General features: G+C 41.1%; 1 protein-coding gene across 4 annotated transcripts in view; it reads left to right on the top strand.

Annotated features, from left to right (window-relative positions):
* The window catches only part of epb41l3b (erythrocyte membrane protein band 4.1-like 3b), a gene marked incomplete at its 5' end in the record, with an annotated part of 57,690 nt that overhangs the window by 15,069 nt on the left and 15,864 nt on the right, over positions 1-26,757 (top strand). For 2 of the 4 annotated variants that reach the window (XM_079569684.1, XM_079569683.1), the window contains 14 exons: positions 1,407-1,625; positions 2,759-2,846; positions 4,965-5,009; positions 5,646-5,798; positions 7,185-7,282; positions 8,574-8,749; positions 10,072-10,280; positions 12,106-12,681; positions 15,692-15,745; positions 17,708-17,743; positions 21,485-21,655; positions 23,287-23,340; positions 23,939-24,700; positions 26,518-26,550. In XM_079569684.1, coding sequence (XP_079425810.1) covers positions 1,407-1,625; positions 2,759-2,846; positions 4,965-5,009; positions 5,646-5,798; positions 7,185-7,282; positions 8,574-8,749; positions 10,072-10,280; positions 12,106-12,681; positions 15,692-15,745; positions 17,708-17,743; positions 21,485-21,655; positions 23,287-23,340; positions 23,939-24,700; positions 26,518-26,550 — 2,674 coding nt within the window. The remainder of the gene's footprint in view (positions 1-1,406; positions 1,626-2,758; positions 2,847-4,964; positions 5,010-5,645; positions 5,799-7,184; positions 7,283-8,573; positions 8,750-10,071; positions 10,281-12,105; positions 12,682-15,691; positions 15,746-17,707; positions 17,744-21,484; positions 21,656-23,286; positions 23,341-23,938; positions 24,701-26,517; positions 26,551-26,757) is intronic. The other 2 variants (XM_079569685.1, XM_079569686.1) reach the window with 2 other exon arrangements.

Below are 26,757 nucleotides of genomic sequence, written 5' to 3'. Positions count from 1 at the left end.
GTTTGAAGAGTATTGTGGCGCTAGGCTAATGCAAGGCTAGTGCAGTTCTATGGTATCAGCTAGCCTGCATTAAAAACAGTGTGACCCGCTCCACAGAGCACCTGAGGCAAATCACTTATAACGCCAGACTAACTATATAAATGTCTGTGTCCATAGAGTAATTTGAACCATTTTGCATTTAAAATACCTTATATTTGAGCAGCATCAGCTTCGTGGTTGTATAAGCTTCGCAGTGGCGGAGTGATCTGCTAGAAAATAATCCCTCAAAATGCGATCATTCATGTGATGCAAGGTCAGTTATATTCCAAACATTATTCTACCGACACAGACATTTATATGGTTAGTCTGGTGTTATACTGTAAGTGATTTGCCTCAAGTGCACTGTGGAGTGTGTCAGACTGTTTTTAATGCAGGCTAGCTGATACCATAGACATGCGCTAGCCTTGCATTAGCCTAGCGCCACAAAACTCTTCAAACATAACAACTGCATGAATTACACACAAAAAATATCTCCAGGTACCAGCAACACTCTGGATAACTAGGAAATGAGGCCCTATGTCAAAAATCCTGAAAGATCCCTTTAAAATGACCCTGACTGAGCTCTCACAAAGAAACATCTTGGCGAAAATCAGTCACACCCCTATTTTATAGATCTTGCGTTGCAGACTTTTTCGTATAATCACGATAGAGACTTACTCTTTTTTTCGTTTTGGAATCTGCAGATTTTTGTCTTTCAAACCAGCTCCCTAAACATGAGTGTCCTGTATAAATCAGCCCTCTGCCCCCCATGCAGCGCCCCCGCTGTCACAATACAACACTGGCATTGAGTTTGATTGATTGATAACCTTTATTGTCCCCAATGAGGAAATTTGTCTTGGGCTCATTGCCTGAAGCTGCAACACATACAGTATAAAACAATTAACAACAGTTAGTCAGTTACAACCAGTACATCACAATAATCCAATACATCTCAGTTATGAAGGGCCTCTTCAAAAATCAAAAATCCTTATCGGTCGGGCCCCAGTATTTAAAACCTGCTCTTCATTTCTTTATCATGTATTTGAACAACCAAGTAACTTACTTTGATCCTGTCTCTTGAGTCACAAGACATCAATAGTTGCTGAATATAAAAAGTTTTGTGTGCAAGTTTTCAATACTATTATTCTCATTTCCAATTCCAGTAGTGCCTTAACTTTTTTGTCACTATACTGGTATCTTTTTTCTGCCTTCTAATAAATGGTAAGGCTCCTGAATGTGTGTAAAATGTTACTGTAGTGTACTGTATGTGATGAATAATAATGAAATCTATTTAAAATGGCCGCACCAGTCATAGTAAACGTACAAAAGCAGGTTCTGTCTTTAATAATGACCTCCTAACACTTATTCACCTGGGTTCGTGTCCATAGGTACTACCTGTGCCTTCAGCTGCGGGACGATGTGGTTTCGGGACGCCTGCCCTGCTCCTTTGCCACTCACACGGTGCTGGGCTCCTACACGGTCCAGTCCGAGCTCGGGGACTACGACCCGGACGAGCTCGGGGCAGACTACATCAGCGAGCTGCGCTTTGCACCAAACCAAACCAAAGAGCTGGAGGAGAAGGTGATGGAACTGCACCGGACTTACAAGTGAGCGCTCATATCCTTAACATTTGTAGTGTTTGTGCTGATGACTCGCCAGCCTGTTAAATCTTTGGACAACTGTGTGAAATATAAACAAGCCTCTGTAGAAGTTTAACCTAAACCATTAACCTCTTAACCCCCGCCTGATACGAGCACATTCTAGTTTGGCATTAACCTAAAAGCTTCTTGAAAGAAGCTTGAAAATAGCAACAGAAACTGGAGGAAAATGCAAAAATTCAACAAAAAAGTGACAAAAAATTAAGCAAAAAAAGGGACAAAAATGAAACAAAAAAAGTTACAAAAATGAAACAAAAAAGTTACAAAAATGAAACAAAAAAGTTACAAAAAAGTGACAAGAATTCAACAAAAATTCAACAAAAAGTGGCAAAAATTCAACAAAAAGTGGCAAAATGTGACAAAAATAATAAAAATGACAAAAATTGAACAAAAAAATGACAAAAATTTAACAGAAAATGACCAAAATTCAACAAAAAAGTGACAAAAATTCAACCAAAATGTGACAAAAATTCAACAAAAAAGTGGCTAAAATTCAACAAAAATGTGACAAAAATTCAACAAAAAAGTGAAAAAAATAACAAAAAAGTGACAAAAATTCAACAAAAAAGTGGAAAAAAACATTAACAAAAAAGTGACAAAAAATCAACAAAAATGTGACAAAAATGTGACAAAAATTCAACACAAAGTGGCAAAAATCCAGCAAAATGTGACAAAAGTTCAACAAAAAATGACAAAAAGTTCAACAAAAAAATGACAAAAATTCAACAAAAAAAGTGGCAAAAAATCAACAAAAAAGTTCCAAAGTCATCAAAAATCTGACAAAAACACAATACAAAAAAGCCACACAAAAGCAACAAAAGTGGACACAAGGAAAAAGATCCACTTAAATCAGTTTTGTAGGTCTTAGCTTTCAAATGAAGTGTGACACTGGCCTATAGGCTGTGGTGACTTTATGGATTTTGGGTAAAATGCACTCAGTTAAGGCGGGTGGTAAAAGGTTAACGTCATGGACTGGCTGTTGTGTCTGTATAGATGCCTTATTGTAGTGTGTCTGCGACAAAGTGCAGCCTTAAATGATTACTTGTCAGAGATGAGTGCATTCATCACTTTCTTCCTTTTAGGGGCATGACACCGGCCGAAGCAGAGATGCACTTCTTGGAAAACGCAAAGAAGTTATCGATGTACGGCGTGGACCTGCATCATGCCCGGGTAAGTAAAAAAAAAACAAAAAAAACTCTCAGACGATGTGCATAAGTTGTCACGCTCGCCGCCTCCAACACCGCTTCTCCACATCATGGCTGCACAATCGATGCCTTACAATCGACATGCTGCCCGGCTAATTTATGGACATTACCTCACTGCTAGCGCTGCGGATTTAAGGTGGACTGTGTTAAGGCGGAAAGCTGCGTGTGCTGGCTGTAGCACCACTGCGTGAGCTGCTGTTTCTAATCCTCATAACAGATGGGATCATTAAAGCCCGAGCAGGACTTGAGTCATAAAGAGAAATTACGACGGGGTGGAAATAAAGGAAAACAAATAGGTTGGTATTTGAAAAGAGGAAGTGATATGGAAGTGACCAGAGTTGGGAGGGTGTAACGAACAAGTTCATGGAAGTGGGCGATATTTGCTTTAATAATCCAACTCCTACACTCCAGCTAATGTATATGTAGAGGCTTTGCGCAGTGGTCACACTCTCCCATCATCAATACAAGATCTTGGTGAAGAATGAATGCAACACTGGATCTTTTCACATTGCATAAGCTTATTGAAACAATGTCACAGCAAATGATGAGAGCTTAAAACGGTCCAATAAAATATTACAGCGTGTTTTTGTGTCAGGCAGTGTATATAATTCAAAGTATGACACGTTTAATACATTTTAAGCCCCTATTGTTCATGATCGATTACTAATGACATTTAGCTCTCTAAAATATGCGATCGACAAGACTATCAACCATTTAGTCATAATAATAATTTAAATACTATATTATACATGCCTTTCAGTCATGTGACTTGTGTTGTTATGGCAGCCATTTTGAATACTGAAGTCGAATTATGCAGCACTACAACATATAACAAAATCTCTACTCAAGATATAAATGACAACTTTTTGACAGTGGCATTTTTCTTTACTCGTAATCATTGCTTAAGAAGATCACAGTGAAAACACGGCCCCAGAAAGCGCACGTTTATGTGAAGTAACCAGAGGTCAGTGTTTAAGCTGCTCAAGATGTTAGCATGCTACCGGTTAGCATCTAGCTTCAACAGCTCAGCTCTGACCTCTGAATCACACTCCAAACATCTAGCCTTGGATACAACATGTGACAGAGGTCAGAGCTAATCTGTTACTGTATTTCCTCAGTGTTCATAGATGTGAGATACACATGTGTTTATCCTATGGAAGCCATTGACAGTTGGATGACAGTTGCTAACCAGTCGCATGCTAACGTCTTGAGCAGTTTAAACACTGACTCAGACTGAGACTCTGTGATTTTTACAATTTGTCATGTCAACAGAGAAAGGTTTTCTGTTTTGTCTTTGATGTGTTTATTTAGTCTGAGGAGTGAAGCAGATCTTTAGTATATCCAGAGCTGCTACGTCTCTGCCATTTGCTGATTATATCACAAACACGTGTTTTTACTGTTATCTTCTTAAGCAATGATTACAAGTACATTAAAATGCCACTGTCAATCAGTTGTCTTTCTTTTTCATCCTGGGTGGAGATATTGTTACATGTTGAAGTACTGCATAATTCTACTTCGGTATTCAAACTGCGTGATGTCATTGGAAACACATGTATACCATTATTGGTATCATTTGGTAAGGTTTATTGACGCTAATTCGCAGTAGATAATAAAATAAGCACACAGCCTTCTTGTCAATGCATGTCCCTGCTGTGATTATATTAAAGCATGAGTAAAAAAAAAAAGAAAAAAGCATGAAGCTAAACCAGATTATATACCAACCTCTTGCACCTTCCTTTTGGCTTGCAAAGATGATAGTCCCGTGTATACTGCGCAAAGGACAATTAGTCGCAATCAAATTAAATTGGCAGTTTAAATGGGCACAAACAGCACATTGCAATGGCTGCAGTGATTTAACAACATAGTATGTCTCCTCTGGGTTTTTTTATGTATCAAACCTGCTAACCCTGTAGTTTACGCCTTTACAAAAGTGTGATGAAATGCATGGCAGTCTTGGATTTAAAAAATGAAGCTTTTTCCCCCAAAGTCCTGTCTCGGAGTAGCCTAAGCATGTTGTTAAGAACACATTATCCACATGAGCCCAAGCCTCCCTCTCTTGTCTGTGTCTTTGTGAAATGCTAAGTTGGTAGGGCGACTCTATGAAATCTTGGCCGCGTCTGAGGGCGAGGTAAGAGCTTCCCGCGCTCTCTCCAGCTGTGTGCTTCCTCTCATGCATGGTCGCCCCAAACCAGACTGTCACTCTCTACACCGAAACGCCAGCCCATTCATTGATTTCACCTGCTCATTTCACACTTTGTGCAGTGGAGAGCATCTTTTCTCTGTCATTTTCCACAACTTCGCTGCTGCTTTCGCCACGTTCTCCCTCCAGAGTCATTGCAAACGGCTTAGAGGAGATAAAGGAAGAACGTTGGTGCTTGACTGCCTGCCTTTTGACTTGTTCATCCTCAATCGTTTTTATGATTTATTCTGCTGTGCGCTGTTTCTAATGTGTTATAAATTAGGGCTGAATGATGAGTTTTATGCTTAAATTGTGTGAAAAATCGCAAATCTGTTGTTCAAAACCTGCTAATCCTGTAGTTCTGACCTCAACAAACGAGTTCTGAAACAGTTTTGATTCTTGTAGTAGTTTAGCAGTTCATATTTCAGTGTAATCTGCGAAGAAAAATGAATTGATATTGTATTATAATTTGCTAGTAGATATTTATATTTGCCCTAAACCATTCAGCCCTAATATAATATAGGTGTGGTATAATATAGGTCAAACAATGATAGAGGTTTATGTTTTTCTTGGTTTTTGTCCCAGGACTCTGAAGGCGTGGAGATCATGCTGGGCGTCTGTGCCAGTGGACTCCTCATTTACAGAGACCGGCTGCGGATCAACCGGTTCGCGTGGCCCAAAATCCTTAAAATCTCCTACAAGAGGAACAACTTCTACATCAAAATCCGTCCCGGCGAGGTGATGGCTGACATGGTTTATGCTCTTTGTGTTTTGTTTAACACTGTATATAGGCAGGTTTGTTTGGTAGGGGGACGATTTTCTTCCTTATTGAAAACCAATGCACCAATAAGCCGATCACGTACTAACAGGCCAATAGTGTAATGAAACACTGTTGTGCTAATAATGTAATAACGATCTAAAGCAGTAGTAAGTAACTTGTTTACCTTAATAAATCCTTTCCGTAGTCCCTCTGGGGGTAATACAAGTGTTAATGGGATGATTGGGGGGTCTTTCATCTTCCCCTGGTGTCTCTGGCCAGAAAACCACAATTGCAACTTCACCTGCTCCGACTCAGAGGCCCCAATACACACTAATGGAATCCCGACGAAGAAGCTAACAGGCTAACGGGCAAAGTTAACTGCCTGCTAGCCCCACTTAAACAATATTTAGAGCCACGTTTGAGTGAAAAAAATTCTCTCCGTTGTGTAATTGGATGTACAATATCCCTCTCTCCCTTTGTGTTTTCTGTCAGCGTAGTATTTACTCTCACGGACAATTAATGAGTAAAAAACACAACTTGCTACGACACCTGCAGTGACGCTTGTGGCCTCTAGGGGCAAGAGTTACTTAGTTCTGCTTTAACGGCCGATAATATAATACATTTTACATTATTGGCCAAGATATCGACAGGAGTTGAGTCTATAAGTTGAGGCCATTTGCCATTTACCATAAATTCAGCCTGTGTAATAATACATCGATCTGGCTTTATTTTTCCAAAAACGCATTGAACCTTGTTATGGTCCATTTTTCTAATCTTGGCTAGTTTTCTTCTTTCTTCTAGCCTCATTTATTGAGCTTTGAAGCCCAAAAACAAGGCACTTCATACATTTACACACAGCAGCTAAAGTCCTGGTAAAGTCAGGATTTTTATACATTTTTTTATCAACTTTTGGTATAGACTAGTGATTTAAATATGGGAAAACATGTCTTCCTTTCATTTTTTCATATGCCATGGATGGAGACCGATTTAAATTCATGGGACTTTGGACATCTCGTTTTAGAATAAGCTGCTTGAAAAGTATATTTATCTTTTCCTATTCACCTGTAGTGTCTCGCCAAAAAGAACTGACACTATTTTCAGCAATTTCAACCACTTTAACAGCTGATTTGTGTAATAATGTTTCCCCAAATCATCTCAGGGGCCAGATGTTGCTTCTGTATAATCTAAACCTGTAAACTTAAAGGTACCCAGACCTGCTCGCTGTTCACACACAGGGATAAAAAGTTGGCCTCTGTCTCTGTGCCGTTGCTATGCTGTGACATCACCTCCCTCTTTATATAATTGGACTCCTGAATCGTTTGTTTTTGCTTACAATGTAATTTTGTTGCCTCTTTCTGTTTCAGTTTGAGCAGTTTGAAAGCACCATCGGGTTCAAGCTCCCGAATCACCGCGCCGCGAAACGCCTGTGGAAAGTCTGTGTCGAACATCACACATTCTTCAGGTAAAAGCTTATTTCTTTTCTTTATTATTATAATGCAAAATATTCCAACCTTTGTATCAATAAATGGATAGATTAGATAGGAAATTGGTTAAGAACTCCTGCTGCACTGTCTTAATCCTGGCAAGAATGTATTTTTTGTGTTGTGTTTTGGCATCCTTTCCACTGCACATACGCTGCTCTGCAAGCCATGACTTAAGGGCACATAAACTGGTTGCTAAAAGCGCGGCGGCATATGTTTTGTGAAAAGATTCCTGTGCAGCTTGTAACATTAGCTCTCTTTGGGAGCGAGCCAAATGAAGCAGTGTGACTCTCCAAATGACTGCGGATTGTCATATTTCACACTTTGTGCAACAGAAGTGGCTGCTTTTAAAGTGGATTTTGCACTGATATTATCTCACAGCTTTTTACAATACAGCAGATGGTATAAACTTGTACTTTAGGGCTGCAGAAAACATTAGGACAACAAAACACTGCTTTTCAGACAATGAACCTGACTTTGTTTGTGTAAACATTTGATGAAACAAGGAAATCATTTGGGCTGATAGAGAAGCCCTTGAACCTTATTCTAGTTCTTTAGTTTTGCCAAACACAGTAATCCGAGCTGGACGAGCCAAACACTGATGGATTTCTGTTTTGACTTGTAACTATTTTACTCTCACTTGTAGGGCTGCAATGTTTATCAATATTGAATCATATTTTCATGTTTGTTTGTTTTTTTGGGGGGTGGGGGGGTCTCTGGCATTTGAGTGATCAATGTTCATCAGAATTGTGTGTTTTTTTTTCACTTAAGAAGTTGCATAGTGCACCTTTAATGAAGCTCTGTCTCACAATAAATGTTACTTTTTGAGGTTTTAATTGTGTAGCATTAAGATTGCAGTATAAAGTACCTTCTCTGGGGATGTGACTTGTTTTGATCACATGGCTGTCCCCCAGGGGTACTCTGAATGTCGGGGGAAATTAATATTTTATTATTAGTAGATTATTGTGCATTGTTCTAATGTGAGGAAAGCTGAGAATATGTTATTTTACAGTCTCTAAGTAACATGAGTTCCTTCACTCATAATTTTAGCAGTTTATTTATTTAAATGTATCAAACATGAAAATCACACTTGCAACATTTGTCTGAAAATTTGTTGTTGTTTTTTGTCCAAATCGTGCAGCCCTATTCCCCATCACTTTGGTCTTGCTCCATATAGCACATGTCTCCATAACGTACAGAGAAACTAACCTTAATCCAGGTCAAAACCTTTTGTAAAATCCATGAATCTCATGTGGCTTGATTTCCCCTCAGACTGGTGTCCCCGGAGGCGCCTCCAAAGAAGTTCCTGAGTTTGGGCTCGAAGTTCCGCTACAGCGGCAGGACTCAGGCGCAGACTCGACGGGCCAGCTCTCAGATCATCCGCCCCGCCCCGCTGTTCGAGAGGTCCAGCAGCAAGAGATACAACATGTCCCGCAGCCTGGACGGAGGTGAGAGCGACCTGTGGCCATTGATAACACTGTAGAGGAAATGGATTCAAGCTCTAGCCACAGAAAAGAGGTCCTGATCAAGAAGCAAGATCCTTGGTGCCTCTTCAGTGTCTCAGAAGAAGAAATTTGTTGGTCTCAAATGGGTTTACCTTTTAAAAGCTGTTTTCTTCAGGACCATTTTGGACTCTCAAAATAAACAAATCCACCAAACCTCCACAAAAACACAGCAGGGTATCCCGATAAACAAGCCACAATGCAGTTTGCAGAAAAAGTTTAAAACTTGAGCTGTACCAGGAGAGAGGGAGGTCGCTGCCTGTTTTCACGCCGCCATGACAACACTTTCTTTCCATTGTTTGCATAAAGTTAAGGCGAGACACGGCAGGTGAAAGTATTGATTTTTCACGTAGTGGTCGAAGTGGAGATTTTTATCTATTTTCCTCCCTTTACATCTTAGTTTTCATGTCAGAGTATAAAAATGACAAAACTCACCCGCATGATGTTTATTTTATGTCCGCCTGCGAGGTGGGGGCAATCCCGAAGTAGCTGCTGCGCTGCGTTGAAAGCGGGTATTAATTCATAAATATTGACAGATTTTACATCCACGTGTGCTGCGAAGGGGCCCCGTGATGATGCTTCCACCCAAATATCGTATTATTCCTCCTACGAGAGGCCTGGTCAGGCCCGGTGCGGAAAAGTCGCAGTCGCTACAAAACTTCAGGGCTGGTTTTCTCTGAATGAGAGAAGCCGCACTCGGGCAGAGCCTGAGCCCTTATAGAAGCTCCAACAGACTCCAAACTTTCCAGTCTGAGACCTAACAATATTTTGAAGTTTTTTTCAGAGGGATTTTTTAATATCTAATTCCTAGCCTGATTTATTCAGCTTTGAAACCAAAAAAAACAGGCGGAATTTGAGTTTTTACAGATTTTTTCACTGATGATTAGTTTATTGAAAAACTAAACAAAATATCCATAATCCCCTTTGAAAAAATCTTAGTTACTAATATGTCAATAAAATAAAACCATAAATTTTATTCTGGCTCAATTCATTATTTTGATTTCGTTGCCCAAAATATAGGCAATTTTGGCCATTTTAATGCTCAAAAGGCCTTATTTTTATGTGAAAACATAAAATGACAGAAAAAATGCAATACATTTTTTTCTCATATTTATATCTGTGATGTTCAGCAAACGTTTCAAATTGATATCTCTACATTTTTTTTTTTTCCCCTATTCACCTGCAGTGTCTCGCCTTAAGCGGATGCAAAAGATGCTAAAAGTTCCTCGATGCCTCGATTTGAGAAACAAATATGTCTCTCTGTTCAGCTCCCATCTCGGAGAACCACGAGTCCCTGATGAAAGACGGCGGCGCTGGAGGCGTTACCGTGGGAGACAGCATCATCACCACGGTAACGACGGAGAAGGAGGAGGAGCGGTCCGAGCAGGACGACCAGGTCCAGACCGCGGCCCCGACTGAAGCCAAGAGCCCGGAGGTCCAGAGCACAGAGGCAGCTATCGTCAGACCGGACACGAAGGTAACGGACACGAAGGTAACGGATACGAGTCGCGTTCGTGGTAAAATTGTAAAAAATACTAAAAGTTCCAAAAGATAAAATTCAGGTTTGACTCTGAATGTTTTAAATATTTATCTATTAAAGTCCTGAATGTCTTGAAGGACACGGAAAGCTTTTGTTATAGGCGTTAAGCCATAATTGGTCATGTTTATGGTTCACCCTAAAAGTCTCTTACTCTTACTCTCTTACTTTAACCAAGCGCATTTTCTCCAGTTCGGCTTTACCTAAATCTAAAAGCTTCTCAATGCCTATAGCCCAGTGTAGCACCTCTTTTTTGTTGTGTGTTTTTTCTTGTGTTTTCATAGTTTCTTGTTGTCACTGTTTTTCATTGCTTTTTTGTCGTGTTTTTTCTCATTTTTGCAAAGCCGTGGGAGCATATTTTGGTTAGCGGGTGCTGAGGGACTAGATTTCCCCACAAAAATACTTTCCTGTGCTTATTTCCCCATTTATTAATATTGCCTGCAATGCACAAACCATCCACCAGGGTGTACTGCAGCACCCTCAGCACCCTGGGTTCCCACGGCTTTGCATTTTTGTCACTTTTGTTGGTGTTTTTTTGTAAAGTTTTCGTCATGTTTTTCTCACGTTTGTTTGGCTTTTATGTTGCTTTTTCATCACCCTTTAGTCGTGTTTTTGTCACTTTTTTGTCATTGCCTTTTGTTCCTTTTCAGGCCACTCTTTTGCCACTTTTTCGTCACTTTGTTGTTGAATTTCGTCTCCATTTTGTTTTTTTGAAGAACCTTATAGATCTGGGTAAAGCCAAACTGGAAAAAATGTGCTCGGTTCCGCTGGGGGTCAGGAGGTTGCGCTTATAGTAGGTTTGTTTCTCTGTGTGTGACAGTGTTGCTATTCAGGAATGCATGTTCAAATAATCTTACCATTTATTCCCAGGGGTCGTGAAACTATTACAGGGCTTCCTCTATTCTGAGGAAATGGCCTTTGAAAGAATTCATTCAATGCTATTTGTGTGCACATGTAGCTACTCACTAATTCATAGGAAACATCTAGAAACTCACTGAAATGTTTCTTCCGTGTTCTCTCTGTGAACTCTTTTGTAGAAGCTGCTACTATTTTCATTTCCTTAAAAGAACAGGCCACCGTTTATCCATACTGTGATATGTTCTTGCCTGAGCTTAGACGAGTTGATGCGTACCTGTCTGGTCTTTGTGTGTGCCCGTGGAAGAGCGTGGTAGCTTCTAACTTCACCCCCGTTTGGAGCTATAGGAATACATTGGGAGAGGCCAAATGCTAACAACGTCTTTGGTCGTTTTCCCTAACTGAGGGCACACAGTTCTTCCGTACTGTGATATGTTCTTGCCTGAGCTTAGACGAGTTGATGCGTACCTGTCTAGTCTTTGTGTGTGCCCGTGGAAGAGCGTGGTAGCTTCCAACGTTTGGAGCTATAGGAATACATTGGGAGACGTCAAATGCTAACAACATCTTTGGTCGTTTTGTGTGACTGAGGGCACGCACAAAGACCAGACAGGTACTTATCAACTCGTTTAAGCTCAGGCAAGAACATATCTCAGTATGGATAAAACGGTGGCCTGTTCCTTTAAGGTTTTTGCTTTTCTGCCTAATTTCACTCCTGAGAGCGGCTCCCAGTTGCTTTGAGCTTTAACCCACCGCACTCGAACCAGGAGCTTTCACTTTCACTTCGCTTTACTAATTTTACTTTTCTGTTTTTGTCCTTCTTTTGACTTCCCCCCCTCCCCCACCACCTCCTCACCATTCCCATTACGCCACCACTCGTATATACTGTATTACCGCCGTGCATTTACATAAGTGCTCCCATCTGTACAACGAACTGTCCCTCCCCTCGACCCCGGTCCTCTCCAACAAACTCCGCCGCCGCCGAAAAGACTCCTCCAGAAAGCGCGCCTCGTCCGTCAGCCCGGTTAAAAACGGAGCGAGCTCTAAGCGCAGGCAGGCCCGGGCCGACCGGAAAGCGGCGTTGCTGAAGGAGCGGGCGCTGCTGCTGTCGGCGCGCAAACAGCGGCTCGAACTCGCTCGCAGTAAATCCCGCGGCGGGGGGTTGCTCTTCTCCATCTCCCTGCACCTCCCCGACCTGTCCTCGCTCCTGGACGAGGACGGCTACCTCACGTTCCCGGATCTGTCCGAGATGCGCTTCCTGCCCGAGTGCGCCCAGCACTTCCTGCCCATCAAGTCGCCCTCGCTCATCCCGTGCTTCCTCTTCATCTTCTTCTTCCTCCTCTCCACCTCTTTCTCCGTCCCATACGCGCTCACCCTCTCCTTCCCGCTGGCCCTGTGCCTCTGCTACCTGGAGCCCAAGGCGGCCTCCCTGACCGCCTCCATAGCGCAGGGGTACAGCCATGACCACGACAGTTCAGAGGAAGAGGAGGAGGTGTGTGTGTGTGTGTCACGTCGAACGATATTAACCCCTCCCCCCCGCCCGAAACATTGTCCTGGAGACGTCTGTCCCAGTGTCTGTCTTTCAGATCCTCATCTCCGCCATTCACCAACACCAGCTGTAGCGCAGGAGCATTCTCATTACGGCCCACGTGACGATAAACCTGCAAGTCTCATCATTTCACGGCACATTTTCGGGTTGAAAAGCGGGTTAGCCACAGCAGCTGCAGAGCGGAACGTCTTCACAGAAACCACAAAGTATCGCACAGTGTAGCTTTAATGCCTTTTCTTTAAAGCTTATCTCTGTTCTCAGCTGTTTTACTCTTAACCAAGCACATTTTCTTCAGTTCAGCCTTACCCTAATCGAAAAGCTTCTCGACCAGCGCTTGCAGCCTACAGGCCAGTGTAACACCTCATTTGAAAGCTAGGACCTACAACACTGAGCTAAGATTTTTCCTTGTGTTGTCGTCACTTTTTTGTTGTATTTTTGTTGCGTTTTCATCCTTGTTTACGTCTTGTATTGACTCTTTTTTTCGAGGAGCTTTTCGATTTGGGTAATGCCGAACTGGAGAAAATGTGCTCCGTTAAGGTGAGGGTTAAGAGGTTTAGGTAGTAGAGGTTTTCAAATATCGTCGACTGGACTTGATGTTTCACCCACAGATGTGAAATTGACTCTGTGCATATATATATATATATATATAATAACTTCAAATCATAACAACGCCGCCCAAGAAGTGACTTCCTGTTTCAATCCAGCACGCCAAAATAAAAGCACCATCTTATTCATTAATTCAGCAGTTCATTTCTTCAACTTTCTTTCTGCCTTACCATTAGCAGACAAAACACTTATTGAGACAAGCTGTGTGCTTTTATCTTGGTGTGCTGGATTGAAACAGGAAGCCACTTTCTTTGCGGCATTGTTAGGATTTGAAGTTATGCACAATCAAGTCAATTAAACTCAGGGCAGGACACTCCGACCGTCGCTGTGGAAACTGTGGCAGCCATCTTGTTATTGTCCTCATAGCCAAATTCTAATTGAAAGTGAAAAGAAGGGCAGGAATTTCCATGAATGAAAGTTTAAAAAAAATAACCGATCCTGTGAGTCCTAATAACACCAAGAGAGAAGAAGAGAAAAGTAGTTTGTCAGGCCATGATTTTACTAACATAATGTAAAACACTTTACATGGCTCTGTGTAATACACTGCATAGATATATTCATCATTAATGAATACATTGACTTACACCAATTATTAAAAACAGACCATAATGAGCAAAAATCAGACACATTTTTTCAAAGTCAGTGAGATATGGTAGAGTCTCCTATTAGAATGGACAATCACAACATGGCCGCCCAAGCTGGACATCCCTCCCACTGGATTACTGCAGCATCTTCCTCTCTAGAGTTTTTTTATGGATCTGTAATTTCATCTCTCTCCTCAGAGGCTTCTTCCTGCTCGTAAATCAAAAAGATAAGGCTGAGAAACACACAGGCCAGATGCATTATTTAGTTTCCCAGTCTAGTCGACAATATCTGAAAGCTTCTGTTATAACAGTAGAATCCCGGACGACAACAGGATCTTTCTAAAGGCTCATGGTTCAGTTTCACCTAATGGTAGCCACTAGAGCTGGGCGATATTGATAAAAATGAATATCTCAATATTTTGGGGAACTTTCTCGATAACGGTAATGAAGCGAAACCATCAGAAATAAGTAAAAATGTGCTGCAAACATCTAAATTGACATTGCTTTTGTTTTGTTGCCCAAAAAGATAATTGTCCTGAACAAAGTAGAAAAGTTTTTTTTTCCTTTTTTTTTTACAATTTTCCCCAATTCTTTCCCCAAATTATCCCACTTTTTTCCAACATTTTTTCCAACATTTCGCTCCAATTTTTACAATTTTCCCCAATTCTTTCCTAAAATATCCCACTTTTTTCCCAACATTTTTGCCACCATTTCCCTCCATTTTACAATATTCCCCAATTCTTTCCCCACATTATCCCACTTTTTTCCCAACATTTTTTCCAACATTTTTTCCCTCATTTTTTGCAATTTCCCCAATTCTTTCCCCAAATTATCCTACTTTTTCCCCAACATTTTTGCCACCATTTCCCTCCATTTTTACAATATTCCCCAATTCTATCCCCCAAATTATCCCACTTTTTCCCATTTTCCCCCCACCTTTACCCTACCCTTTTTTTTGTGCAAATTTCCCATATATTTTTCCTCCATTTCGCCCATTTTCTACCCATTTTCCCCACATTTCTTGACACTAGAGCTAAAATCGATATTGTAAATTTGCACGTCTTCCAAACGGCTATTTCGATATTTTCTTGTAGACGATATATTTCCCGCCTCTAGTAGCCACAGCTCACTTGATACAAATGAATGTCATCTAGCCTTCAGCCTCTTCATGTATCGCACAAGCGAAGGTTCACTTTCAGACACAGTAGCTTTGTGTCTAACCCACCTCAGCCTCACCATCATCACATCAAACCGAATGTGCACGAAGCTTCTCCTCGTTCATGATCAAGTCTCTCTGGGTTACTCTCAGCTCGTGCTCACCGCTGTGTAATGCAGAGAGGCTGTTGGTTTGCTTCCATCTCATCAGCACATGCATGAAGACAAGGGAGAGGGCCTGAAAGTCGGGCACTGTTTGTCCAAAATACAATCCCAAAACTTCCCATCTTTTCTGCGCCAAATAGACCCTGGCCTTCACATTTGTGGATCGGTCAGGCTTAATCCCTCCTAATCCCTCTCAATATTCCCAAAGTACTTCCTCTGAGTCTGTTGTGCTTCTGCTTTTACTTTCCTTTGCCTTCCCTCCCCTTTTTCTTCTGCCGTAGTCTGTGGTTCTGCCTATAGCTTTTTGTACCAACATAGTGTTTCATTCCCATTCTTGTCCATTCGTGGTTAAACTTTGCCTCGTTCCCTGCTGCGAAAATGGTTTTAAAAGTTGGGTTTTCTTGTTTTCCGTGCTCTCGTGGATCTGTTGTCGGTCGCAGACTGACAGTGAACAGACTGACTTTGCGTTTGACGGAGAGATGACGCCCACAGAGGTTTGTAAGAGAGTAATGTTTACAGCATGGGTCCTGTCCATGCATGCAGTTTGTTCTTTGGAAACACACTCTGTATTTTGTGTATTATTGGACAGAGCCTTTATGATAAGTTACGACATTTCTTCTTTTCTAAAGCATTTAATTAAAGGTAAGCTGCATATTTTTACAGCTGCTCTTTTGGAATCAAGGTCTTTCGTTGTGTTTTGAAACAGCTCCCTCCCAGTCCAGTAAAACAATTTAATGTTGCTACATCGGCTGTCTTATGATCCATTTAAGTGATTTCAACCGATTAAGCAGCTCAGTTTCTCATCGTCGCAAACAAAAACAAGCTGAGCCGAATTGTAGAAAATACAGTGAAGGTTATTGTTCGAGAATAATAGCCACGAGATCAGAACGTGGGCCTCAGACCGGGTTTGTTGGCCCCTCTGCGTTCTTATTGGTTTGACACACATCGCCAGTGATGTTTTTGTTTCTTTCACTAATAGTTTAATATATCTATGGCTGGGTGCCAAAGAAAAGCTTAGGTACTACTGGTATATATATATTTATTTATTTTTAGTTAGAGACTATACAGAGTTTAAAAATGTCAAAATTATGTATTTTCCTCCCCCTACATGTTCCAACAATGACCTAATGTGTAGAATGAGCCTAGATCTATTCTCCACAACTGCCTCTAAAATCCTACACTGTCACTCAAAAAGGTGTTACTTCAGGTCCGAAGTGCCGTAATGTACGAGCTTTATATAGAAGGTGCAGTTACACGTATGACCTGAGGTGGCAGTAGTGAGTATAAAATGGCGAACTTGCATCTAGCCCCTTTAAGTATCAAAAGCAGGCATGAAAAAAATATATTTTGAGACCAAGTTTTGATGCATGTTTGGAAGTAACATGGTGTTTTGGCTCAAATATTTCATAGAAATAGACATTTATGGAATAAATTAACACCAACGTTCTGTTTTATGGTATTGAAGAAAGTTTTGTTTAGGTATTGGTCAAAAGCCAAGTTTCTAAAGCAGTACGAAGTAACTCATGCCCCTAGAGGCCATAAGCGCCACTGCCGGTGTCATAGCATGTTGCGTTTTTTTACTCATTAATTGTCCGTGAGAGTAAATACTACACTGACAGAAAAGACAAAGAGAGAGAGGGATATTGTACATCCAATGAAACAATGGAGATTTTTTTTTTCACTCAAACTTGGCTGTAAATACTGTTTAAGTGGCGCTAGCCCACAGTTAGCTTTGCCCGTTAGCCTGCTAGCTTCTTCTTCAAGATTCCATTAGTGTGTATTGGTGGCTCCGACCCGGTGCAGGGAAAGTTGCAATTGTGGTTTTCTGGCCAGAGACACCAGGGGTAGATGAAAGACCCCCCAATCATCCTATTAAAGCTTGTATTACCCCCAGAGGGACTACGGAAAGGATTTATTAAGGTTAACAAGTGACTAGTTCTGCTTTAAAGAACTGGTATTGAAAAAAAAAAAAAGGCAACAGCACCCAGTCCTAAATATTTCTACAGAATTATAACCGCGATACCAAACATTTTAGATTGAGAGATTAGGATCTCTTAAAAAACCTTCACTAAGTTTATCCAGTTGAATGCTTCGCTGCACTCTCCACCATCTGTGGCCCTCTGCGCAGTCTACACTTCCAAATACAGCCCCCAATGAAAAACGTTTGAACACCCCATGCACTAGATCTGTTCTCGGAAACGCCAAATCCCTTTAGTCCGACGCCTCCACACTGTACTTTTCACACAAAACTACTTAGTGCATTGGTGTTTGTGGAAGAATACATAAAGAGAAGAGCATTTGTTGGTTGCGGCATCTACTGTTTTAAGCGATATCCACCATATTGTTTCACTTTCTTGTCTCTGACCTTCCCCCTGCATGCTGCCCTGTTCAGCCTCTCCCCCCGATCACTGCCTCACTGTCTCTGTCTAACTCTGTGTCTCCTCTTAATGCTTCAGTCGGAGGTGGATGAGGACTCTGAGATGCGCACTCAGGTAGAATTCACCATCTGAATGAGAGGTTCTCAAACTGGTCTGAAAATGGGACACGAACTAAACTATCCCAAATCCAAATCGTATTCCCACGACCCGTTTGTTTGAGAACCACTGCTGTATCATTGCTCTCTGCATTTCCAGCCCCTTTCACCAGATGCACTGAGCTGTTGAATTATCCATCTCACCCCCGGCTTCACTTCTTCTTCTTCTTCTTCTGCTGTCGTCATCGCAAAAAAAGCTCCGCCAAACATTCATTCATTTGCCTCAATTCACTTTATTACCGCTGCTGCTGCTGCTTCTTTCTCGTCGGTGCTTTTTTGTGAAATACTGTACAAGGAAAAGAGCTGAATCATTTGGAAGAAAATTGCAAATCGTGATATGTTTGGACAGTATAACAGTGAACAACTTAAAGCAAAGGTTAGCTACACTTTGGCTTAGCTTTTTACCTGGTGCTTTCTTGCAAGTAGACAGAACTCTCAAAATTGACCTTTTGCAAAAGCCCCCAGCTCTCCGTCAAGAAGTAGAGTTTAGAAATCACTGAGACGCCTTTAGCTGTCTGTTTATACAAATGTGCACATTTTGTTAGCCGTCGTATCCTGGACCCCGGTTTAAATTAGCATGTTGTTTTCACGGCATTTATGTAATTTCTCTGGTTTCTTTATCATTAACTTATTATAAGATGGTGTTTAGTGGCCACTGGATGTGTATCTGACCCCACAAAAAGGAAAAGCTTAAGTTAATTTGAGTTAGCATTTAGCTCAGAGGACACCCTTAGACGCTAATTTATATCCAAGCAAAATCTCAAAAGGTTCATTAATGATTTTTAACTACGCTTTGACCTAAAAGTGGCCGATGGGTTAACTTAAAACAACAACAAAAAAACAAAATAACAACTTCAAACATCTGGATCATTCATAATGTGTGGTGATTGATGGCTAATGCTAACAGTTTTAGGGAAAATGCATTGAGCAGGCTAACGGATTAGCCGACTTGCTAACTGTCAACATACGGATGGGCCAACGCTTCTCCTTTTTATTTCTATGTTATAACAGGGGAGAAGTGTTGGTTAGTGACTGTTTTTGACACCAATGCAATATTATCCAGATCAAAGGAGCAACTAAACGCATTACGTAGCACATAAAAGTAAACATGTCAGATATTCCAGCGGCAGAAATAGCTTTATGACGATGTCCAGCAACAGCAGCTAATAAAAAGAAATAGAAGGGGGCGCGGCTTCGCCAAGGAGGAAAATAGAGTCTTCTGGGAAACAGTTTTTCACAGTTTTTACTCATTTTCTGGTTAAATGTTAACTTATTTATCACATACAAATAAAGTAGTCTAAATCGGGTCCATATGAATGTTTATTCACAGCAGATTGTTCATTAGAAGCGAAAAAACGGCAGTCATAGCTACCGCTAGATAGCATTAGCATTAGCACGCTGTTAACATGTAGCATCATGTTAGCATTCTCCGCTATTTATGTATTTATGGGCTGTTGAATCTCTTTGCTCCTCCCCATGTCTTTTTATCTTTATTGGATAGAAAACTATGTTCATAATTAAGCAAGTAGTTTTTGAATAAATAGAGAAAGTTTATATTTTTCTGAATTATTTTCCCCCTTAACTGTTTTCAAACATGACCATATATGGGCGATTCCAGAGATGCCGTCTGTATTGACAAGAAAAGTGAAATATCAAAAGACAAAGCCCTTCTTGGCGTTGTGAGGTCAAGTCCTGGCTCGGGCAATTTGCTGAATGTCTCTCTTTTTACGCTGTTTACCCCTTTTAACGATTAGCTGTCCTGTCTAGAAAAGCCTATGGGACAAAATAATCCTTTAAAAACAAAGGTTTCCACAGTGCATAAATAGCGTTAAAAGTCAATTAATGAATGTGTCAAAATTAAGGCCTTAAATATCATAACAAAAAGCCTTCAATTCGATTCAGATTGGCTATAAATCTACATTTCTCAGACAATAATGATCTATTCTTACTATGATCCACCTGAAACCTAAAATCCTAAAATCTTTTCAAATGGCAGTTCCCAGATGATCAAACGCAGGCTTGTTTGTAGCTAAAATCCTTCCCTTCCTCTATTGTGTCTCCAGTATAGCTTCATAAGGCGTGTGAAAGGGGAGAACGTGTTTATCAGACACAGTAACCTGATGCTGATGGAGGTCAGTCCGAGCACGGAGCGTGGTGTTTGGTCTGAGGAAACTTTCGAAGGCTCGTGTTACAGTGCTAACCCCTGAACGACCTGCCAGAGTTAAATAACGGCGATCCTAACCGTGTGCCGTGGTTCTGTGTGGGTTTTGTCTGGTCATTGTCGTACATGATTGACATAACTTTTTTAAACTCACTGTAAGGATGTCGAGTTTACTGTAATACTTAAAGGGATATTTCAGGATTTTTGACATAGGGCCTTATTTCCTAGTTAACCAGAGTGGTGTTGATTTCTGGAGATATTTTTTTTGTAATTCATGTTGTTCTTATATTTGAAGAGCTTCGTGGCGCTAGGCTAGTGCAAGGCTAGCGCATTGCTATGGTATCAGCTAGCCTGCATTAAAAACAGTCTGACCCGCTCCACAGTGCACCTGAGGCAAATCACTTATAACACCAGACTAACCATATAAATGTCTGTGTCAATAGAATAATTTTAACCATTTTGCATTTAAAATAACTTATATTTAAGCAGCATCAGCTTCGTGGTTGTATAAGCTACGCAGCGGCGGAGTGATCTGCTAGAAAATAGTCCCTCAAAATGTGATCATTCATGTGATGCAGGTCAGTTATATTCCAAAAATGATTCTATCGACACAGACATTTATATGGTTAGTCTGGTGTTATAAGTGATTTGCCTCAGGTGCACTGTGGAGTGAGTCAGACTGTTTTTAATGCAGGCCAGCTGATACCATAGAACATAGAAATGCGCTAGCCTTGCACTAGCCTAGCGCCACAAAACTCTTCAAATATAAGAACTGCATGAATTACAAAAAAAAAAATCTCCAGAAATCAGCAACACTCTGGATAACTAGGAAATGAGGCCCTATGTCAAAAATCCTGAAATATCCCTTTAAACAGGCTGATTTCTGTGCAGACATGTTAAATTGCTTTTTGCTTGTTTTTGTGTGGAGTTGTGAACATGTTGCTAGTCCCGGCTAACTTCTTGTGCTCGTAACTGTTTCCTGTTATTCCTCGCCTAAATGCTAAAAGCTAAAGGCTAACGTTAAATCGAAGGACAGTGAAGCTCAAAACAGTGTCACTTCAGAATTTATGTGCAAGAAAAACAATTGGCTTTACCTTCATTTTTTTATCCTTTTATATTTTTTATTTATCTTTAAAATTGGGATAGGAAGCAGTCACACAGCGCGCAAGGTTAGCCACAGAGTTTTATACACAGACCCACTTGTTGGTGACTTTTAACTTCTCTCTGGAACCCCCTAACGATATGAACAAGTCTTGTATAAAATGGAAAGAAATACTAAGCTCGCAGGCTTGTATTTTGGCTTTTTTGTTGTTGTTTTTTTGCTCTTTGCTTTGGCTCCACAAGTGGTTGAAGCTGCTCGTTCGAGAAATGGTCTGTAACATGACTGAATTACGTGCAGACCCTTTCAGAGACGTCCTCTTGTCGTTGCCTCTTGACGCTTTTTGGACATCCCAGCTGCATGGCCCTGCCTCCCCCGCCCGCCCGCCCCCCACCATCCGCATTAGCTGTTTTGATAATCATTTCCCTGGGCCGCTTCAGGACAGCTCCACCCCCGCCGAGGTGGCCAAACACTTGACGAACATCAGCGAGCTCAAGAGGTCCTTCCTGGAGACGGGGCCCACCTCTCCCGGGCTGACGGAGTGGGACAAGAGGCTGTGCTCCTCCCCCAAACCCGAGGACGCGCCCATGATCGAACCGCTGGAGCTGCAGGTTGTAAAAGAGAGTGGAGCATGATTCAGCACCGGCACTAATGTTGTTGATCTCTGAGTAACAGAGGGTTTGGCTTTGACTCTTGGTGCTTTAGCAGCGGATTTGGAGATAAACGAGTGTGTTCTGACTAACTATTGATTGGCTTGAAATTGAAGTAACATTTTTTAGACTTTCTTAACATGAATGTATATGACTGTGCTCATGGAAAACAGGCGACACAGTGTATGGCGCAATGATTTAGCGGAAGAACGTCCCAGGTTCGATCCCCTGCCGTGTTGGGGCGTTTCTGTGTGGAGTTTGCATGTTTCTCCCATGTATGATGTTTCCTCCGGGGGCCCTTCCACACAAACATGTACATTAGGGACTAAGGCTCTCCTGAAAAAGAGATTATGAATGTCAGTGAGACTATATTAGTTCATTCATTAAAAGCCAAATTAATAAACATTCATCACTTTACTGTCAAGTTTTGTAATCATTTAAATTTCTATACACTGCAAAAATTGATTTTGTAAGAAGTGAAATTTTCTTGAAATAAGTAAATTTGTCTCGCCCGAGGATCATATACAATTTGTTTTGGGCCACATTTTGACCCCGGCCACACTTTGGATACCCTTACACTACACTACAGAGCGATCAAGTCAACACTGCAAAAATTTAATTTGAAATAGGTTGAATACTGTACTTTTGTCCTTCATTTGAGAAATATGTTCATGGAACATTATATTTACACTTAAATTAAGATACAACACCTACCACAGTTTTATTTCAAAGAAATTAAGATTCTTTTTCTAGTTTTGAGTGCTGTGATTTCATTGATCTTAATTTAAGTGTAAATTTCGTGCCCCATAGAAAGAGTTTTTTAGACTTCCAAATGAAGCACAAAAGAACTTATTTCAAGAAAATCTTACTTATTTCAAGAATTTTTTTGTAGTGTACTTGACTTGATTGGTCTGCTCTGTATTGTGTAGTGGGCACCCAAAGTACGGCCCGGGGTCCAAATGTGGACCTGAAACAAATAGGATGTGGTCCTCAGGTTACACACATTGACAGAGATTGTAGTTTAATAATTCCTCACGATTTAAACTTCAAAAAAAAAATTTTTATTGTGAGACAAGCCTAAACACAAGTGTAGGAAACGGTTTAAACCTTTCCTAAATGCACCCATTGAATGTCTGACTGCACTGACCACCCATCTGTTTCCCTCCATGCCTTATACACTTCAATATTCGTCCCATAATGAAAAAGGATTGCACATTCCTGAAGCTGTAGTGCATGATTGTGTGAGTAATTACTGAAAACGCAAAGGTCTCAAGGACATGTTTGAGATAAAGGATGTTTTATCGGAGCAACTTGATAAAATGTTGTACAAGTCTCTTCTGAATGTGTCAACTGTGTGTTGCTGCCTGTGGCTCGGTTTGAAACATGCTTTGGTTTTACTGGTCTGTGTAAAAGTTTATAATGTAGTGTTATCTCATAATTGTACAGCGACGTGCTTGAACTGAAATACTCTCATCCTTCATTTTTGTGTGTCAAACATGAGCAGCAGGATCTGGTGATAGTTGACACTCACTCATGTCCATCTTTGTTTGTTTGCTTTTATTCATTTTCCTTTTTTGTTTTTCCTTTTTCAGACTAAAGATGAACAGCCTGCAGAGGAGGCAAAGGAGGAACCCAAAGCCACTGAGGTGAATAAAACAAGTTATTTGTAGTAGATGGCATGTCAGCAGCAGGCCTTATATAACTGAATAAAAGTAATGCAGTGTTCAGGCCCATCAGATCATACTACATTTAGAAATCCTGTAAATTATGTATTTTGGAAACTGCTAACTGAATTTCTCCATTGTGTGATCAATAAAGTCATATACTATTTGTAGAATAGCTCTGAGTATTGTAAGTTAAATCCTACCATGGCAGATCATAGGCTAGGTACTAGGGCTACTCATTATGACGGAACTCACAAGAAATGTGTTTGTTTGGGGCTTTCCCAGCAAATTGTCTCAAACCAAGACTTAAAACTACTATACCGGGACCCAAACAAGGCTCCAGTTTCGTACTATATTTTGTATTTCTTCTCATACATTTAGATTTGCCTATCTCGCTCCCACTCCTCTCTATCAACGTCATGCGCTACTATAAGCACATTCCCAAGCTCGTGTTTGGTCAATATCTCGTGTCCTTGTCTTTGTTCTGTATGTCTGTGTGTCCTCTCTTTCTTCCGCTCGCCTTGTGCCTCTTTAACTTTTGTCCACCAGTTTCCCATCTATAAGCGCAGTGTCTTTGTAGGCGGCAGGTTTTGTGATCAAATACGTCGCGGACAGTTTGCTCACGGACGGCCAGACCTCGTCGGGCCCCCACGGCATCAGTCTGTCCAACACCTTGGACGACGACGTCTTCCTGGACGGGACGCTGAGGGAGGCGGTGCAGAAGACCCCGGATTCGCAGGACGAGGCTTCGGAGAGGTCGATGTTCAGGGTCAGCCCCGGGGCGGTCCGGCAGGAGGTGTCCCAAGCCATAATCGACAAGAAGGGCATGCTCATAATACTCAAAGACGAGAAAACCGGCGAGGAGGCAGTTATGAATGGGAAAATCCCATCTGGAGGGGTCTCTGTTGAGGAAAACTTGGCAAAAACTATCGAAGAAGAGATTTATATCGGGACAGATGACATCATTATGAAGCTGCAAAGCCCGAAAATGGAGATCGAGACAGTGATGAATGACTTTAGAAGCATTGACTCTCCTAAAAAAGCGATGGCGTTTTGGATAACCGAGGAGGTCAAGGAAGAAGACGCTGTTGCCTTGATCACCAAGGATGTTGTTGCTGCGACAAGGGAGGAGGAAGTTCTTACTACAACAACAACGACAGAGCAGGGGGATGACGCTAAGGCTGCAGAAATGGATTTCGTTGCCCGGACAACAGACGAAGAGGCGAAGGGCGACCAAACGGACGACCAAGAGACAAAGTCAGAGACCTCCGACAGCTTTACTTTCGATGTTCAAGAGGAGGAGGTGTCCAGCCTGAATCAAATCGCGACAACTTTAGCTGTGGTATTGTAAAAATAAATATAGAAGCTAAAATAATCCAAAATGGCTTCTTTCTCGTCTCCACTACCTCCCATTGCCTCCCTCTTGCAACAGCCGAGCCGAAACAAAGTCTAACCGCAGCAATAATGGCAACAACATGCATGGCTAATACTGGGGATGTAACAAAATCAAAACAACTGTGTATTTAAATTCAATTATACTATTTATATCGATGTTCTGTATGGAAAGCCTCACAGAATTGTCGAAAAAACTATTTGTGCTCTTTAAATGCCAACCTATTGATTGGGGCACTTCGGATCATGGTCATTGTATTAACCCCAAAGCTCTTTATTGCTTTGTATATCATCATTCGTGTACTCAATTTGTTTTTGTAAAGCCCAATAAAACAACAGTCGCCTCGCAGGGCAGCCAATGTAAGTTCATGCCAATGTTGTGACACTTTAGATATTGCCAATTTTGTTACATCCCTACAAATAACAAACTATTAACGCCAGAGCCACGGCCTGTAAGCCCGTTTGTCTTGCAACCAAACTGGGCATTTCATTTAAAAGTAAGAAAACAATGCAATAATGTTTGTTTGAATTCCGAAGCCGCTCCCCTTCCCTTAGCAGTGACTGATGAGGAAAGAAATAGTGTTTGCTTTGCTTTGTCCTGATATACGCTCAGCAGCTTCACTTTGCTTTTCAGCGCTTTCAAAGTGACAGCTTTTCCCTGCTACATTTTCAAGCAACATTGTATGGCTCTACCTGATAATACATATATGTCTTTCCACTCTTTGCAATGAGCGATCTGTTCTAGGACAATTCTAGTGGAGAAAAACAATGTAATAATTGCTTCCTTTGGAGTTTATTTCATTGTAACGTCCAACCAAAAACAGTGGTATTCCATACAATTCACCGAAAGGAGAAGTGAGTGACTTGGCGGTTGCACGCTATGGGCTAAAAAGGAACTTTTTTTATATCAATCAAATCACGGCAAACAAAATGACATATGAGTAGAGTAATACATGCTTTTCAATCATGTGACTTTTGTTGTTATGGCGGCCATTTTGAATACCGATGTACAATTATGCAGTACTACAACATGTAACAATATCTCTACTCAGGATGAAAGTAAATGAAAACTGTGGCATTTTTGTGTACTCATTGTGCTCATGTAATCATTGCTCAAGAAGAAAACGGTTAAAACACGGCCCCAGAGACGTTTATGTGAAGAAACCAGTGAGTCAGTGTTTAAGATGTTAGCATGCTACCGGTTAGCATTTAGCTTCAACACCAGCCTCTCTCTGAATACAACAGAGGTCAGAGCTGAGCTGTTACTGTAGTATTTCTTCAGTGTCATAGCTGTGAGCCACACATGTGTTTTTGCCAGTTGATTGATGACAGTTGCTAACCGGTAGCATGCTAACGTCTTGAGCAGCGTAAACACTGACTCAGGCTGAGACTCTGTTGACATGACAACTGTAAAAATCACAGAGAAAGGCTTTCTGTTTCCTCTTTGATGTGTTAATTTAGTCTGAGGAGTGAAGAAGATCTTTAGTAAATCTTGTAGAGATATTGCTACCTGTTGTGGTACTGCATGTACTTCAGTGTTCAAAATGGCCGCTGGAGCTATGCGTGATGTCATTGGAAACCCATGTATATGATAAAACTAAAGCAAGATTTCGAATTAACTTTTACCCTTGACTCACTTAATTCTCCTTTGCTCCTCCCGGCTTACCGTCTAATATTTCAGCCTGTTATTGCTTGTGTTGATTGCGTACTTGTTCTAATTGTACATCTCAATGTCCCCTGTCCTTCTCTCTTTCTCTCTCGCGTCAGTCCACTCTGGGAATTGTTTCTGCTACTACAAAGGTGACTTTTCTTCTTGTTTTGTCTATTGTGTCTCAGGCTTCAGTCTGCCCTCTAAACTGTACTTTACGCACCGACTGTTAATTAGCGGACTACGCAATCTACCAAAGTGCAATATTGAACTAAAGCATAACATTACTTTGGAATAGTTGAGCTGAATGTGGTTTCAGATACATAATGAGATATGTTTTTTTTTACAACATGCCACAG

This window comes from Gobius niger (assembly GCF_951799975.1).
Source record: "Gobius niger genome assembly, chromosome: 13".
Taxonomy (NCBI): domain Eukaryota; kingdom Metazoa; phylum Chordata; class Actinopteri; order Gobiiformes; family Gobiidae; genus Gobius; species Gobius niger.
Note: the sequence above shows the minus strand (reverse complement) of the source record. Positions and strands in the feature narration are given on the sequence as shown.